The sequence below is a fragment of the Syngnathus leptorhynchus genome, chromosome 16, assembly GCF_054491065.1.
Source record: "Syngnathus leptorhynchus isolate UIUO chromosome 16, UIUO_Slep, whole genome shotgun sequence".
In the NCBI taxonomy this organism is placed as follows: domain Eukaryota; kingdom Metazoa; phylum Chordata; class Actinopteri; order Syngnathiformes; family Syngnathidae; genus Syngnathus; species Syngnathus leptorhynchus.
In genome coordinates this window covers 5,617,080-5,632,932 of record NC_141210.1, presented here as the reverse complement: position 1 = coordinate 5,632,932, position 15,853 = coordinate 5,617,080, and the positions used below count along the sequence as shown (strand labels likewise).

General features: G+C 45.9%; 1 protein-coding gene across 2 annotated transcripts; it reads right to left on the bottom strand.

The window, feature by feature from the left end:
- Positions 1–408: 408 nt before the first annotated feature.
- mrc2 (mannose receptor, C-type 2) lies at positions 409–15,833 on the bottom strand. Of its 2 annotated transcripts, XM_085933272.1 has the most exons (30): positions 15,742–15,833; positions 15,652–15,685; positions 14,932–15,087; positions 11,473–11,886; positions 10,905–11,078; positions 10,651–10,815; positions 10,325–10,438; positions 10,107–10,250; positions 9,845–10,039; positions 9,293–9,447; positions 9,062–9,166; positions 6,641–6,756; positions 6,411–6,559; positions 6,122–6,345; positions 5,900–6,039; positions 5,734–5,830; positions 5,522–5,651; positions 5,432–5,455; positions 5,187–5,353; positions 4,925–5,093; positions 4,714–4,856; positions 4,458–4,569; positions 4,230–4,396; positions 4,040–4,148; positions 3,732–3,970; positions 3,479–3,641; positions 3,211–3,360; positions 3,008–3,121; positions 2,659–2,838; positions 409–2,596 (listed from the first exon to the last, which is right to left on the bottom strand). In XM_085933272.1, the coding sequence occupies exons 3-30, from the start codon at positions 15,077–15,079 to the stop codon at positions 2,349–2,351; spliced, it is 4,455 nt and encodes a 1,484-aa protein (XP_085789398.1). In that variant the 5' UTR covers positions 15,080–15,087; positions 15,652–15,685; positions 15,742–15,833; the 3' UTR covers positions 409–2,348. The 2 variants fall into 2 exon arrangements, with proteins under 2 accessions (XP_085789398.1, XP_085789399.1); XM_085933273.1 differs by lacking the exons at positions 15,652–15,685; positions 15,742–15,833 and having other exon boundaries at positions 9,845–10,036; positions 14,932–15,441.
- Positions 15,834–15,853: the final 20 nt, after the last annotated feature.

The window sequence follows — 15,853 nt, the reverse complement described above, 5'->3', positions numbered from 1 at the left end:
TGTTGAGCTTCAAACTTGAAAATTAGAAGATGTAGTTTTCAAAATAAACATACTAGTATGAAAAGTTTTTTCAAGATGAATATAATTTTGCTTCACTGATAAATTTTTTGAATAAACTATTTTCAGGTTTCACACTCGTTTACACTAGTTTAGGTGTAACACTCACTTTAAATATTTATTTCTTGAAGCGCTTTTTCACTTGTCAATGAATATGGTCATATTTCATGATTATTATTGGAGAAAAAATGTCCATGTATAGTAATGCTTTTTAGTTTTTTAAAGACATATATAGTTAGGCTTTTTTGGGGGGAAAATGACCATGTAAATCAGTAGTAAGATTTTTTTAATGACAATTTATAGTAAGGCTGTGTTCTTGCAATTAGTGTTATAAATAATGGAAACAAAACGTCAGAGAACATATATATCTTTTTACTAATTTCATACAAAAAAGGACACTTCTGGTCATATTCACAGGGGGACCACGTGGCCTGATTGACAGACTTAATGAAGGAATGAGAAATTGTAACAGGCACACACTAAAGTCTACTGACATGCACACGCGTTATTATTGCGCAACACTTTGATGGCTCGCAACCTAACTGCAGTACAGCAAACGGTCCCCAGAGGGCGGTCAACCCCTTCCTACGTGCCTTCACCTCCCCCTCTCCTCTCCTCTCCTCGCTTGATCCCTTCTTCACCTCCACTGCTTTGCCTCCTTTTTTCACCCCCTCACGTCCCTTAGCCCAAGCACCCCCACCATCCCACCCACTTAACTTTTCTCTTCTCTGATTGGTTCCAGACGTGCCACTGGGCTCTTCTTGCCGACTCAACATTCCACAGCTGGAGACAACGCATGCACACACACGCATTCACGCACACACCTCCAGCAGCACAAAAAAAAAAAAATCCTGCAGGCGGGGGAAGACGGGGAAATGATCCTAAATCTACTTTTGGGGGGTAAAAACAACACTGTGGTATTTACATTGGTGTTGGGAGGGGGATCTCAATTGTTGGCAACACACGCACGCACACACAAAACAAAAGAAGTGGAAAAGTCTCCAAATATCTTGAAGCAAAAAAAAGAAAAAGACCGCCACGAAGGCAGAGAAGAAGAAAAAAAATGACAAAGAAACAAATCAGTCACTTGGTTTCGGAGTAGGGCTTCAAATTAGGGGTTTAAGTCTGAGTTAAGGTTTCAGAGTAGGATTTCAAAAAAGGGTTAGGGTTGAAAGTAGGGCTGCGAGTCAAGGTGAGGGTTCCATGACAGCGATGGGCTCCAAAATAAGGGCTTCAAAATTGTGTCAGGGAACCAAATTAGGGTCCTTACACTTTCAACATTTAATTTTGTATTCGGGTTTTTAGTCTGGGTTAGGCTTTTCAAAGTAGGGTTTCAAATCAGGGGCTGGATGTGGTCACACCAGGGTTTGGGTTTCAAAGTTGGGCTTCAAATGAAGACTTTCAAGTCTGGCTCAGGGTTTCAAAGTAAGGTCTAGAGGTGGAGGGTAGGGTTTCAAAACACTGTTTTAAGTATTATAAGGTGGGAAGAAGATGGCAAAATCATTCAAAACCTTCTTTTGTGAGGTTGTAGTCAGTGTCAGGGGTTGGGGCTCGTGCTGCAGGGGCGGTTGTTGGCAAATGTCCCAAAAGAAACTGCAAAAGAACCGTGAAAGTCTTTAAATCTGTTGACCTAAGCCACACAGAAAGAGAAGAAAAACAAAAATAGCCGTGACCAAGTGTGGACCTGGGGTGCTGTGTATAAGGGGGGAGAAATTGCTTACTCAGCTCCAGGTGGGGGTATGGCGGGAGTGTAAAAAACTCATAGCAACACTTGGAAATCAAAGAAAAGTGCAAGAACAGAGCAGGAGGTCACGTCACTGGAAATTTGGACACCTCCTCCTCCTTCGGATGCTGACGTGTCCAAAGGGAAGGAGGCGGGATGGGGATGATGACATCACAGTTTTCGACAACTTGGCTTGTCTTGGTTTTAAATGAGGAGAAAAAGAAAATTTGGCATCAAAGGAGCGAGTAGCTTTGAGTATTCTTCGAAAAAAGCTTCCAAGTCATTTATTCTTCATTTGCATTGACAAAAAAAAAAAAAAAAAAGTCTGATTTCATTTGTTCGGTAAAAAAATATGTGCTGTAACTGTTAATCCTTGGTGTCGTTTGAAAAAAGCATGTCACAGACACACTTAGGAACACTTTGAAAAATGTAGAAAATTCAGACGCCGCTGTGCTCTACACAGCTTTTTACTTTTTGGGGGGGGGTGGATTATTTTTCTCAGGATTATTTTTGGCTTCACAAAATACCGGTTTTGGTGCAGTCTGGCCCAGTCTGAAATGTCGAGGGACTACTCGGGCTGCTCGTTGAGCTCCATGTCCGATACCAGGATGTTCTTCTCCACCTGGTCGCCCTGGCTCGAATGCGTACGGCTGTAGCGGGCGCCGTCGTAGGAGCCCCGCACGCCCACTCCGCCGCGCCGCCGGTACAGGTAGATGACGCCCACGATCAGAACCATCAGCACCACTACCGTCACCAGCACCACGATTAGCGTGGGCAGGTGGTCGCCGCTCAGCAACTCGGTGGAGGACTCCACCACTGCAAAAAAGGAAATGGATGTTTCGTTTGATGATGTCATTAAAAGCAAAATGGGCGCTTACTTCTGGGCCGCTTGCAGATGACCCCGTGCGTTCGGTTCCGGCACGATCCGGGCTTCCAAAGGCCGCTGTTGCTCTGGATCCAGAAGCAGGAGTTGGGCGAGAGCACAGAGAAGGCCACGTCGTGAGCCTCCCAGTTGGTGTATGACATCTCTGTCTCCTTGCTCCACACCAGACTTCCACCTAAATAACAACACGCACTCAATTTGTGTCCAAAAAAAATGTCGCCCCGAAAAAAACGTCTTAAATTAACTTCACAGACATTTGCTTTCATGGTTATGTAAGAGAACTGTAATGAAAGCATTGACATTGATCCGGAGCGAAGAAAAAGGTGGAAAAAGTCATTTGGGACCTCTGACGCTAACTCCCAGCCAAGCTCCGTGGGCCTGCTCGGCCGAGCTCTGGATGTGCTCCCACACAAATGCGTTCTCCGCTTCGTCCAAGATGGTGAGAAGCTCGGCGCCGACTGAGAAGAAGCAAAAAAAAAATAAAAATAGAATAAATATATTACAGCAGGGAAAGGAAGCCTGTGTGAGACAAAAAGGTCGTCCCGACCTTTCTGGCAGGACAAGAGTGCGTCCTGCTGCAGTTTGAGTCTTTGCAGGTTGAAGGCGTAACAGTGGTTCCTGAAGGACACCCATGCCCAGTCGCCTACAGTGCGTGGGCAACTCCCCGGGTAGAGCCACTTGTGAGTCTCTGGCGCATCTATTTTGATAAACAACAACATTTCAATGCCTCCATACTTGGGTTGAATAGTGAAGGTGTCCCTAATAAAGTGACTGTAAGAATGCTGAAGATGTTACCTCATAAGATTGTTACTCACCGCTAATTTGACAGATGGCAGCATCCAGTTTGGCCTCGCAGGAGGTCCTGGTCCACAGGCCGGAGGTGGTCATGTGACCGCAGCCTGACAACGGTTTGGGCTCCCCGTCCACCCAGTTGGAATAGGGCAAGTCTTCCTCGCCCAGCCAGGTGAAGCTTCGGCCCTGTGGATGCAAAAATGGACTTTCCCATCCATTGTTGGTTCTGTACGTTTTGACCGACCGAAGATCGTGTGCATATCGTGATGGCCTCACCTCATAGTTGTAGAGACCGATCCACGCCGGTTTCCGCAAGCTGTTGATGAGCAACGTCAGATACGCCTGCTGGACGGGATTTTTCGGCGCCGCCAAAGTCTTGTTTAAGGCGTTGCACAGGTGAAGGGCGGCGGTCCAGTTCAGTCGTTTCTGCACCACCTGGTAGGTGATGCCGCCCAGATCCAAGTGTTTGGACAAGGTGGTGGGAATCAGGGTAGGTGCCGCGGGCATGCCTGGATCTGAACAAAAAGGTGGCATCGTGTCACATTGGATTAAAAATGTTCATATTTCAAAAATAATTTGCACACCTTGTTGCCTCTGACAAAGGTAGCCGATACTTTCCGTCTCGCAAGCCCGTGAGGCCCACATGCCCTTGTGCTTCTGTGGGTTGCCGTGAATTGCGGCCACGCAGTTTCCCTGGTAGGACACAACGAGATCGTCAAAACCGGGGGGGGGGGGGGGGGGGGAATCGGAGAACATGTCCATCACGGCCAGTACCGGGTTCTTGTCGTGATGCGGCCCGTTGTTGTCGACCGGCTGTCCCGGAGCCCAGTTGGTGTAGCTGAGCAGACCCGGCTGCGCCCACTGGAAGTGACCTTTGGGGTCAGATTTGAGGCCGAGCCACAGGTCGACGGTGACGTTGGACAGCAGGGTCGTGACGAAGGCTGCGAAGAGGAGAACGTATGATTAAATGTTACGATACCATAACAAGCAAAGCGTCTTTACCTTGCTCCAAATTATTGGAAATGACGGCCAGGACGCCACCTTGCAGCTCACATTTGATTTTGGACGCAGACCACGTGACGTGCTGGGACTTCAGCTCAAACACTCGAAAACACTAGCAAGGATCATTTCGCATCATATTTAGTAAGGCTAATTGGCTTGAAAGCTACGCTAGCTTGCACCAGCAAATATATCACGAATATTTTGAAAATGTGTGTATTTTCCAAAGTAAAAAAAATTATATCATTTATTTGTGTACCTTGCGCTGATACGAGGTCCAACCTTCAGGACAACCCGAGGGAGGGTGTGGAGACGATGGCGTCGGGGGGGCGGTGCCGGTGACGTTCACCCTCTTGCAGATGTACGATAGGTCCGAGTCACATTTCTGCTCAGCCCACTCGCCTGTCGAACACGATTTATATTTTCACTGTACGTATAATAGAAAGTCTCAACGATGAAACTCGTCTCACCTTTGCTAGCGATTAAGTGCACGCATCTGCGGTCGCGACTGAGGGGGCGTGGCCTGTCGGCAGCCCAGGACACGTAGTTGAGCACAGAGTGGTCGGACCAGCGGAAACGCCCGTCGTCATTGAAAGTGTGAAGTCCCAACCACCAGTTATCAGCCTCCACCTTTCCCATCTAAAAATAAAAAAAAAATAAAAAAGAAATGAAAACATCATTTTGTGATGTTATGACAATTCCATTGAACATTTTAGTTGTGTTTTTCTTTGCCTGGTTGAGCGTGCTGGCCAGGAATTTTTCCTCCTGCGCCGAGTGAACCGAAGCCAGGGCTGACTGATCCCACGAGCAAATTCTCTGGGCCTGGTCCCACGTGGTGCGGCTGTCGAAAAACTTATATTCGGCCTCCTGAAAGCTGATCCATTCCAGCGAAGTGGCGCCTAACCGAGCGAATAAGACGCTGTAAGATTTTCATGTGCTGCGAGGTCACTTAATACAAAAAAAAAAAAAACACTGACCTTCTGGTTGCTTCTCAACGCTGCCTAAAAGCACGGAAAACAAAGAAGAATCAAGATAGAGCCGTATAAAAATACACCTTGTGGTTGTACCTCGAGGGATTTTGCAGATCCAGTCCAGAGGCGATTCACAGTGCATGGCCAGCCAGGTCATGGAGCCCAGATCTGCTGCAGCGCACTGTCGGACGTTGTAGTAGTAACGGCCAAAGTTCTGGTACGTGACCTAGTGATCCGGTTTCAGCATTATCGATTCAGGTTTATTATATTTGAAAAAAATATATATATTTCAAAAGCCTGACACTCACAGCCTGCCCATCACTCCACTTCCAGCTGCTGCTTTCCATCGGGTTCCTGCGGTTCAGACCGATCCAAAACCAGTGCTGATCGTGTTCCTCAGACTCCCTGTGGGTCACAATGACATCATCACCACCATCATCTTCATCATCATCATCATCATCATGGTCCACAAACCCAAAGGTCTCGTGCAGAACTTGAAGAACAAAATGCTCCTCGTCTGGGCTGGCGATGCTAAGCAGGTCGGCGCCGTGTGTACGGCAGTACAAGTGAGCCTGCAGCCAGCTCAGCCTCTGCTCCTTGTCCCAGTGAAAGACCTGGACATGCAACATGCATCACTTTTTACAGCGTGGGAGCTAGCAATAGCCATGTTTGTTCATTTCAAAGACGGGTGACTACCTTATAACAGTAGCGCATGTTGCTATTGCTCTTCCAGCCGTTGGGGCAGGACCCAGTGAGGCTGGGCGTGGGCTGAGCAGCGGGAAGAGAGGGCTCGGGGCTCAGGGTGGCATCCCGGTTCTGGCGGCAGATGTATTTGGCCTTGGACGATGCGCACTCTCTCACCTCCCAAAGCCCGGTTGTCGAACCGGTCGCCATGGAGACGCAGCCTCCTTGGACGCTGACTGGAAGATAGGAAGGACACGGTGAGAGGCGTGTCCTCGGCCTTCACCACAAAGGCGTGACCTACTCGGCTGGTCTCGGTTCCAGTTGGTGTAGGACACTCGGTCCCCGCTCTGCCAGTGGAACAAGCCGGGGCTGCCTTGGTCGTGCAGGCCGATCCAGAAGGAATCAACGGAACGACCAAACACCAGACTGTTGGCGAAGGCCTGCTCAAACCTTGGGAGGGTGATTTCAAAGCACATTAGGGGGAGGGGGAGGAGTCACCAAAAGTTTACTGATGATTTTGTGGTTATTTACCTGTTGGTGATCGTTAGGAGCGAAGCTTTATTTTCCTCGCATGACTTCCTAGCCTCGTCGAACGTCAACAGATCCTCTGACACCCAGTAGCAAGATGGACTGTGCCACTTCCAGCCCTAAGAGGGGGGGGTAGACATTACAACTGAATACAATGCTGTACAAAAGTGACCAAAAATAAAACTCTCCTATTTTGGAATATAAAAACAATACCAATTGTTATGCTAAAAACAAAAACTGTTATTGCTGTGGTGAACGCACGCAGGCGCATCATCCAGCCAGAGTCGAGGGGTCATCGGGGGTGAGCCAGATGATTCTTCTTCACGCTAGTGCGCAAAATCCAAAAAGCAAAAACCACCGCCTCTTTTTAGCATCTGCATGCAAACCTCAAAACCTTTCAGGCTGCGACGCCGCATTCTTCGTGTCTCTCGTCGTAATCGTGCAGCTCTTGTGAAATGTAATGCCTAATTTCACCACTAGATGAGCATCAAGCTAATAAAGACGCAGTAATATTAGTCACGCTTTGTAAAGAAGAAAGAATATAAGCCTGTGAGGATTGTTATGTCTGTCTGTATGTGTTGCTGCACTGGTTGTGTTCAAATATCGAAGAGTTATAACAACAGCTCATAGATGCTTTTTTTTTTTTGAGCCAGTCTATGGCATTTCCATTGATGTGTTATTTTTAATTCACACAACAAAATAAACCAAACAAACATTCAACTTTCAAATATAACTGATAAAATCGCTGTCTGATAAATTGACACTTTTATTAGGTGAATTGTCCCGGAAAAAGCTTCAAATTCCAAATGTCTCTTCCAGGCAACACAGATTATATTTTCTCTGCATGAGGGATTTGTCTTGAAAAGTCATCAAGTCTTTTACTTCTCCTCAAATGCCTGAAAACATTCTACTTCCATGCAACACTTTATTTTCTTTTAATTTACAACAGGAAGTATTGTAAAGGAAGTGCTGCATATTTTATCACAGCGCCACCTTCTGACCACTAAATGCGTTGACGGGGACTCAATTTTGCTTTTTGGGGAATGAACTTATTGTTCAAAAGGAATTCTGGCGCTTTATAAGGAAATATCAAGCGACTTCATTATTTGTGTCATGCTGCTGCGATGGGCTCAGAGAATAGCAACAAACAGTGAGGACAGCTTTGTTATCTTAACCATCACGTGGCGTTTTCACTTGTTGTTTCACATGTTGGGCTCAGCTGGAGACAAACTAGGCCGCGGGTGAACTCCTGTCACATGACCAGCCCTGACGCCCACCCCGACACCCTCAAATAAACTCCCCTCATCCTGGGAAATAATGCAATTCAGTTTTAACTGTATATTTGTATAATTTATTTAATCATCATTAAATAACCAATTGTTTAATCAAATGATCATTATTTCTTTAAACATAGTATCAATATTTCATCTAATCAGAATTATTTAATTATCACTTCATAAAATAAAATTTGTTTACAATAAATAAATTAACTATTATTTTATGAGCTAAAATTATATAAAAATAAAGACAAAACGAATACACGAAAGACCCAGTTTAAGGGAGAAAAAAAAGAAAAGTTATGATATATTGCCCACTTGTGCTATATTTTCTGCTTAGGTGCCGAACACGCTTCCGAGAAATGCGCTCGACATGGACTATTTCAAGCCCGTTAAGTGAGCGACGGGAGCGTTGTATATGGGCCACACATGTGGACGTGATTACGGGGATGCCAAATCAAACACAGATGTCTGCGTGAATTCCTCCAACGTGGGATTTGATTCACACACTGTATTCCCGCTGTCCTCACTGACTGTGTATAAGGGTCACTTTAGAACGTATACCCTAAAAGTCAGTCTGGGCGAGGGGGGGGGGTCAAAGCTGAACGAACAGCTGGAACACGTATAACAAGAATCAGGCTCTCGACGGGCCTGCAGATTGTCAGTAGCTGCAGACAAAAATGAAAGGACCAATTGGAAATTTATAGACATGGCCGCAGGTATGCTATACATTGAAGCCAGTGTGTGTTGGGAACGATTTGCGTATTTATTGTCACTCCCACACAACTTTGCCTTCCGCTAGCTTAATGCTAAAACTCAAGGCAAAATGCCATAAACAAGGTAACAATTAGCATGAATCATCAAGATGTTATAACCCCTGAAGCAAATGATATTTGAACACAAACAGTGCAGCAACACATGTAACCTAGCAAGCACTTACAATTTTTTTTTTCTCTAACCAACCTTATTGCGACGTTGAGTTAATTATTAGATTTGTTGCTTCAAGTTGCACCCACATTGAAATGAAATGAATATTTCCACCATAATCTAATTGATTGATATGCATCTGTACTATTTCACAGTCAGAGATATCAAATATGGTCTGTTGCCGTAAAATGCGTTTTAAACAGGAAGTTGAGTCTCGTACTTGTTTGCAGTCTTGATGCTGAGATTTTCCTTCTCTTTTGGTAGCGGCCTTCTTGCAGATGGCGGGTAGAGTCAGGTTACACGGACTGTCGTCCCAGCGGCCCTCCTGCGCGTGGAAGCGACACACACACACACATAGCTGCTGAGTGTATTTAGACACACAAATGTGAGGAATGGTATAAGCAAGGGGATGATGGTTTTGGAGGAGGAGGGGGTGGTGGGGGTCACTCACGGTTCCCCACATGGACACGCAGTCTTCTTGAGTGTTGCGGAAGTTGTTGGGTTCGTACGGATGCCAGTGGGTGAAGGTGACGGGGGTGTGATCACTCCAGTGGAAGTCCATCTGCATGGCAATGTCGTGGAGGCCGAGCCACAGCTGCTCCGTTTCTGAACACACACACACATTCAGAAACAGCGATGTGGCACTCGAAGGGAATTTTAATGAAACGCAGAAAGTTTGGACGGAGGAGTACATTTTGAGTTCAGAACAGAGGATGAGAGGAAATGTGGGGATGTGTGGTTACCGTGGCAACCAGAGAGCGGAATGCCCAACATTCCAAAGTGACAGTTGAACAATGACAATAACATCAATATATCTGACAAACAAAAATGACTTCATTGGTTAACTGGTAGAAAAGAAAAACCCTCAAAATGTTAATAAAGACTTAAGGGCAACTCAATTAAACTGAACTTTATTTCAAATATATACTGCTTTCACAAAAGGGCTAAAATATTTGAATCAAGTATAAGGGTTTTATAATGAAAAATAAAATGGCAGACTGACCTTTCTTGATGTTGCGAACGATGAACTCCATCTCGGGCAGCGTGTGAATGCTAGCCAGGTTGGCTTCCATCTTCTGGCAAGCCTTCAGCCCCGCGTCCCATTCGGCTTTTTCCGGCACCACCTTGTAGCAGCCCGCCTGGAAGGCTTGCCATCCCACTTGGCACTCGTACTTCTCATCGTCCGCCCATGAGTCTGCTGGGACACCAGAGACGTGATGCCATTCGTGTTCTGGAACTTATTCTGAACCTGCTTGCGGTCTGACCAGTAGTAAAAGGATCCAGAGTGGCGTTGGGCCTCTTCTTGCAGACGTATGGAAGAGTTTCGGAACAAGGACGGTTTTGCCAGCGACCCGACGACTCGGTCCTGATCACAACGCAGTTCTCCTCGTCTTCGTGGTTTGGTTGATCTGCGGAGAGATTTTTTGGTATCTCGGTGCCTATTGTTTACAAATAGGGTGAAAAGCTTTGTCCACGGGCTAACCTTGCTCCCAGTTGAGGTAATTGAGTGGTGACGAGTCGGCCCACTGCCAGCCGGTGTTGATGTCCAGGTCATTGAGGCCAAGCCAAAAGGCGGCGCTGTAGCTGGTCAACAGGCCTTTGAAAAGAAGAACGGAACAGATTTAGGATCAAGGATTGTATGTGTCACAGACTGGGTTGCTGGAATTTCACTGGTGCTCATAAATGGGTGGAGGTCCGGAGACTCTGAGTCATCTGAGTAGCCTCAGTCGGAGTCTGGGTTGGGGGTTGTCCCCCCCCACTTTCCTTGATGTCATTTGTGCGTAGAGAGGTCCAAAGTTGTAAACAAACCATTGATGTAGGTCTGCTCGTGCAGCTTGGTGACGCTGAGCAGGTCGGCTCCCTGCTGCTTGCAACTGATGCGGGCCTCGTTCCACGACAGCTCGGCCTCGTTGTTGAATTGGTAGCAGCTGTCCGTCAGTGGGTCAATGTCCCAGAAGACCTCGCAGTCGCCGTCTATATGGTCGAAAGATACCAATTAATTCAAACAAAAATGGAAAGTCTGCTAAATATAATTTTTTGCCCCCCACTCATCAGTAACTCACTGTTGACGGGACAGAAGCCCCAGCTTTCGTCTTCGCCGTAGTCGGAAGTTGTGGCGCACCACAGGTGGCCGTCCTCTCGCCCAATGCTGGTGCAGTTGTGAAACCATTGGTCGTCATACAGGAAGGGCAGGTGGCACGGGCGCCCGTTGGAGTTGCCCTGGATAGTGTAGATCTCTGAGGAGCAAGAGAAGAAGATGATAACTGAAACGTATGACCATAATGAATACAGTGTAAGATATCAACAGAGCTTTTTTTCCCGTGCACACACATTTTTCATCACAGTGTGAGGAAAAGGGCAAGAGGGGGGGGGGGAGAACGCACTTGAAAGCCCGAAAAGTAGGACAGACATTTTTAGCGAGAGCAAGCGAGTGCAAAGATTTCCTCAGGGCTCCGACACTGACTGTCATTCTTCCTCGTCTGACTAACATCCCGCGCACGTCTGACACTTTAAATTGAGCATGTAAACATGACGGAGAAGACACATGGGTTTGATTTGAAGTTTTAGAATGTGAACAAATGAGAGGAAAAGCTGTTTTGTGTTGCGGCTTGGACTTTGTAGTTTACGTACCACGATACGTTTTAGCGCACAGGTCCTGCTTTTCACCGTACACTTTCCATTTGAAGCTAGACGTGGACGGCATGGACACGTTGGAGATCGACGGCAAGAGCCCGTACTTGCTGAGATCCTCCAGCACTTGGTCGCAGGTCCAGGTCCAGCTCACCATGGGGGGCTGGCGGTCGCACGTGTACACGCTCAGAGGTGTGCGTCCCAGCCCGGAGGAGAGTGAGGCGGTGTCGTTGCCGGCGGTTACGCCCAGGCACATCGCGGAACCCAAATTGAAGAGGCGACCAAGGGACACCCATTTCCAGCGCTGGCCGGCCTCCTGGCACGACGCGGACACCACCAGGGAGCGCCCGCGCACCCCCAGGCAGCCTTGGATGCCCTCGTGGAAGAAGGCAAAGTCATCGGAGTCCGGAGGCGCTGTGGAGGGAAGCCACAAGTCAATACGGTAGATGAGAACATTCCATGTGAGCTGCCGGAGGGATCAATTTATCCAATAATTGGCAAGTGGAAAGCAGCCCCCGCTGAAAGAAGAAATAAAACGCTGACATGCAGTGGTGGGAAGTGCAAAACACACGTGAGCATATTTGCAGTTCACACATATATACTGGATGTACATCCGACTGTCTCCTCCTACCGGCCATTAGACAGAATGCACCTGTTGAACCTAATGCCCTTTGTTTTATGATGGCGCCAAACAAAGCTCATGTACTCACATTTTGAAGTTGTTTTTTTTTCTCTCCCTTTTTTTTTTTTTCCTCCTCTTTACAATTTTGGTTTTGGCGTGAAGTCGAAGCCACCGTGACTCCACGACTGCGTGTTTGTGTGGGCAGCACAGACAGGACCGAAGAAGGGGGAGAATTTTTTTTTTTTTCTAAAATATCGTCCACATATTCCAAACTCTGCTCAAATACAGCCTACAGGAGCCAAGGCTGTGAAAAGACGACCAACGTGTGACCCTCGGCATTCCGACTCAGCGGGCTCCTGCGAGAGGCCAGGAAGTGAGGAAGCATGGGAACCATCACCGCTGAGCCAGTTACTTGTTTGTAAGACATTCCCCTCTGAAGCCCCTCTGAAGCCCCCCAATTAGCCTCCTCTCGAGACAATAAAGTCGCACCGTAAAGGCAGCCTGTGGGAAACAAGCAAATGGGCGAATAGGTCCGCTTTCCTTTCATCTTTTGTAACTCATCTGAATTTGGTGAGGCGAATCATTTCAGGACCACTATTAAATTCAGTTTCATGTCTAGGATCCAAACATAGAGAATGGTGCATTATATTTTTCAAACAACGACACAACATTATCTTAATGCAAGCGCATCATGGAAAAGGCTATAGACGTGCTAATGAGTATAACCAACGGTGAAGCAACACGAGTAGACAGACATAATATGCAAATGCATACTCCACGTTGGGACACATTTTCTAACACTTTAATTCTGTCTTTTTTGGGTAAATAGGAAAAGGTTTGTGGTAAGCGCCGCCCACACAATGACAAAATGCACAACTCTGTTGCCAATGTGTTCAGTATACCTGCATGTTTGAAGCATACCTGCGTTTAATGGGACAGGCAAGCACTTGTCAAAAAGGAAGGCATCGCAGCTGACAAAGTAATTCCGGACAAAAAATCTCAAGAGAGCAATGTGGCAAGACTACAAGAAAGAAACGAATATATAATTGTCAAACACTTAATACTCCCAAGAACACTGTGAGCAGAAGTTTGGGACGAGTTTGGGGAGGGGGGAATTCGAGGGGGTGAGAGCAGGAAAACAATAAAATTAAAAAAAAGTCGAACAGATGATGAAATACTGAGCAACCAGAAAAGCGCTACACAAGGAATAAAAAAAAAAAAAAGTCTTTTAGGGCAGGCTGTGCAAATGAAACAAGAAAAACTTCTTGTTAGTTGTTGAAGAATTACAGAAAGCAGCTGCAATGAGTCACGGCCGCACGTCCCGTTTGTCAGGCAACATCTAAACTGTTGTCGAGCGAGCGTCTTTGAGGCTTCCGGGAACGTCGCTCTTTCTTGGCCTCGGCCGAGGAAAGGAATGGTGACTGGGAGAACTTTTGGCTCAAAGTTAAACTGGATGTGAATCTTCCTCCACTCCCTACTCCCAAGGTGTGATGCGGGCCGAGTCGTACGGCGACGCGGAAGCGTTACCGCAGGGAGGCCCAACGGAACCCGAATCCTATTGTGAGGATGGCATGTGATTTAGTGGGCCGGCTGGCCGCTGTGGTTTTAGCTCCCAGTAACAATTAGCTTTCAGAGCCAAATCCTCTTTTCAGCCACAAGAACACGCCGGTTGGTTGACTTGATGACGCCGCACGTTTTTCTCCCTATTGTCAAAGCTTATGAAGGCTATACCGAAATAGCTCATCATTGTGACCCTGACAATTTGTGCTGGGCGACTAAAATTACATTTAGCGTAAGACATTTTTTGGTGATAGAATTAAATTACATTTATTTCTTTTTTTCCTCAATTGTTTCATCATATAAAACCTTTTGATAGGCATTTTAATGACAGCATCACTGTGGGGAAGGATGCAATACTAGCATCATCACTCACTGTGGTTGGGGGCTTGTAACTTGTCATGAAATGATTGATTTCGTGCTCCAATAAAGCCGTCAATCACACATGAGTTAATGTAACCAGAAGTGAAGGTCACGTGTGGCCGTAGGGGTGGGGGGGCTAGAAATGACAAGTCACACTCAAATCAGCTCCCAAAAAGCCACATAGCACACAATAATAGATGACGTAAAATTACCGAAATTGTTTTTGCTCGGATGAATCACAGCTGTAGCAGTTGAGGTTGGCGATATTTTCTGCTCAAATGCCACAAGTTTGAAATTAAGACAGATGGGGCCACTAACAAGGCATACTCGCAGGCATATATTCTTTATCCTCTGTGAAAAACGATTAAAGTTGGTGCGGTTTGCAGAGTTGTTAAACTCTTCTTTGTGTCCGCAGTACTGCCACCCAGTGGCCACACTACAAGAAGCCATTGGTAGTTCTACCAATTGTTTGGATTTATTTAAAAATATTAGTGAGCTGAAGGAACACAACATAAATAAAAACATGAAATAAAATACAATTTAAAACACCAATTGTGAGAGCAGGGGCTTAATTAATACAACGAATATCGGACTCTTGAAACAATAAGCTATTTCAGAATACCGTTGTTTTAGTCAATATATTTAAACCGGGCCAAATTTTGCCCATGATGAAGCTAAACTCCCCAACGCACACAAAACCACAATCCACGCACACCTCACCCCCCCCCTTTTTTTTTTTTTTCATGCACATCTGGTTCCACTCACTCGGACTTTTTGGTTCGTGGCAAAGCAAAAGCAGCAAATCCACAATGAAAACCCGTCCTTTTAAAAAACAAGTTTTTACATTTGATCATTTCAACTTGTACTTATTCTTCAAGATACGGATGACACGTGGAGCAAATAATAAAAAGGCTCACCAGAAGCGCTCCACGTCACGTCCACGCCGAGCAGTAGCAGCAGCAGTAGCAGTGAATACAAAGTGCATCGCTGAAATAAGTGATGCCGACCGGTCCATTTTGTTGCTGTTGTTGTAGAGTTTCGGTACCGCTCGTCGTCGCCGTGCATGCTCTCAGCTGCAACCCTCACGCACGCGCATGCACGCACACGCACGCACGAAAGAAATGGTGAGGGAACGCACACACATAAACAAAAAAAGACGAAAAAAGTGACACAAATGTTCCACTCGAAAGAATTTCAACCGTCTGCTGCGTTTACAAGAGCAAATGAATGGAGATGCGTCAACACTGTGTGTGTGTGTTTTGCGAAATAAGGCCTGAGGACCCCCAGTGGCCGCACAAAGTAGCCGCAACTCGCTGGACAATTCATTAGGTACACCGTCCTGCACACTGACATACTTATAAACATTCATTTTGCATTCAAGCAAAAAATAAAACAAAAAATAAAAGGAAACTTTGGAATTGTCGCAATTGTACTTTGTCTGCATTTATACTTCTTAATTTTAAAAATAAAGGACTTTATTATTATTATTATTACTATATAAAAATGCAAAAAAAAATCAAAACTATTTTCAAGCCCTCCCAAAATTCATTTACTACATTTGTTCCAAAATACTCTCATAATTCAACCACTTTTGTAATAAGGCAAAAACAAAAAATTCATTTAAGATCAATACATACCACATTTGTTTTGTGAGGTACACTCCGTACTGTCCTGAAAGGCAACATGAAGATAAATCAAGGAGTAGGGAATAATACGACTGTACCTACCTACTGTCAGAGCTCCTTGGTGGTTATCTTGGGAAGATGAACTCCCATCAGACATTAATCTACTCTGGCAGCCCTCAAACTTCAGGTCGGACCTTTAAAACTCATTACAAAC

What these genes read in the sequence shown, in the direction of transcription:
- mrc2 (XM_085933272.1), bottom strand. Translation starts at nt 15,079, where the DNA reads ATGCACGGCGACGACGAGCGGTACCGAAACTCTACAACAACAGCAACA. An exon ending in TTACCTCAACTGGGAGCAAG is followed by an intron (nt 10,251 to 10,324) that starts GTTAGCCCGTGG and finishes ATCTCTCCGCAG; the next exon opens with ATCAACCAAACCACGAAGAC. An exon ending in GATCTGCAAAATCCCTCGAG is followed by an intron (nt 5,456 to 5,521) that starts GTACAACCACAA and finishes CCGTGCTTTTAG; the next exon opens with GCAGCGTTGAGAAGCAACCA.